Source organism: Nannospalax galili, unplaced genomic scaffold (assembly GCF_000622305.1).
Source record: "Nannospalax galili isolate Female #2095 unplaced genomic scaffold, S.galili_v1.0 scaffold17489, whole genome shotgun sequence".
Classification (NCBI taxonomy): domain Eukaryota; kingdom Metazoa; phylum Chordata; class Mammalia; order Rodentia; family Spalacidae; genus Nannospalax; species Nannospalax galili.
In genome coordinates, this window is record NW_008359065.1 from 6,282 (window position 1) to 7,720 (window position 1,439).

The following is a 1,439-nucleotide window of genomic DNA, read 5'->3' on the forward strand; positions in this document are numbered from 1 at the left end:
CACCTGTCATCGTTTATTTTATCAGGATCCAATTCACAAGAAAATATCTCTGATCTAGTGCTAGCAACTTGCTGTAGAGTGATCCTAGAAGTGGCTCAGTCTAGTTTCATCAATGAATGTGAGAGTAAGTGGAATGCGTGTGTGTATATCAAGATGGTGAATTTCCAGAAACTACCTTTCGGCTCAAGGTCATGGGAGGGAAGATTCACAGAACTTTTCATTTCTAGTGTGTGTGTGTGTGTGTGTGTGTGTGTGTGTGTGATGAAACGAGTGTGTGGTTAGAGGACAACTTGCAGGACTCAATTCTCTCCTTCCACCACATGAGTTCTGTGAATCCAACTGAGGTCATCAGGCTCAGAAGCAAGAATCCCATCCCTCTAAGCCATCTCACCAGCCCTGGTGTCTACTGATAATATCAAGAGTGGTTTTGTATGTTGTGTTGTCCAGTATTGTTCAGCAGAATATCGGCTCCATGAGGATGTGACTACTAATGTATTAAATGAGCAGTCAAGGATCATATACTTTTAGACAGACCTACTGACTTACACAGATAACTAGAGGACTGTATAACATAAAATATTTTCCAAACTTATTTGATGGTAGACCACCTGGACACTCTTTAAAATATGCAGTGTGACTCCAAATATATTTCAGGAAACAATGTTTTCATGTGTGTGTTTCTGTATTTTTAACTTGGATTTAATTGGATTAGCTGGTGGGAAGTTTATTCTCACACTTCAGTAACATTGGAGGATGGTAGAATGCTGGCCTCCCGAAACCATTTCTGCCATATGGATCTCATTCAGCCTTCCTCTGTCACTCCTGCTGCCACTATCAGAACACCAACAACTGGAATAGCTTTGTCCCCACTTGACTTCCACACAACACTTTTTGTCTGCCTCCCTTTCTTTGGGCAGGATGCCATATTGGAGCCTCCTGCCCTGGGGTCAAGGGTGGCCATGTCTCTGAGAGACCACATTTCTCTTACTGTCTGGCTGCTCAGAGAGATCACTGGGCTCTCCCATTATATAAAGCCCCTCTGGGGCAGGTACCTGGAACTTTCTCAACTGTGCAGTCCAGGATCTGCCTCTCTGTTGACTCTTCAAGAAGCAGTTTTGTATTGGCTTCCATCAGTTACTGCAGTGTTATGGCAGGACATACTTCCTTTGGCCACTTGCAGTCCCAAGAATGCAAAAATTCCTTCTTGTTTCCCAAAACTGTCTCGCAAACTGCAACAAAGAAGCTTGATGATATTAGAATGTTTTTTTCTGAATGGGTCTCAATTCTTTGTAGCATATATCTTTTGTATCATGAGCAAAAGAGTGTCCAGTTGCCCTTGGCCTGTCACTGGAATATCCCAGTGTCTTCCTTTCCCATTATGCCTTACCAGCTAGGATACACATGTGCAGAGTAGCCATAATGACCATACAGAAAGAAAT

The 1,439-nt window shown here is 42.8% G+C and overlaps 1 protein-coding gene across 1 annotated transcript in view; it reads right to left on the minus strand.

Annotated features, from left to right (window-relative positions):
• The window catches only part of LOC103725350 (olfactory receptor 8D4), a 2,641-nt gene extending 1,680 nt beyond the window's left edge, over positions 1–961 (minus strand). The window contains exon 1 of the mRNA XM_008822684.2: positions 809–961. Coding sequence (XP_008820906.2) covers positions 809–961 — 153 coding nt within the window. The remainder of the gene's footprint in view (positions 1–808) is intronic.
• Between the last annotated feature and the right edge of the window lie 478 nt (positions 962–1,439).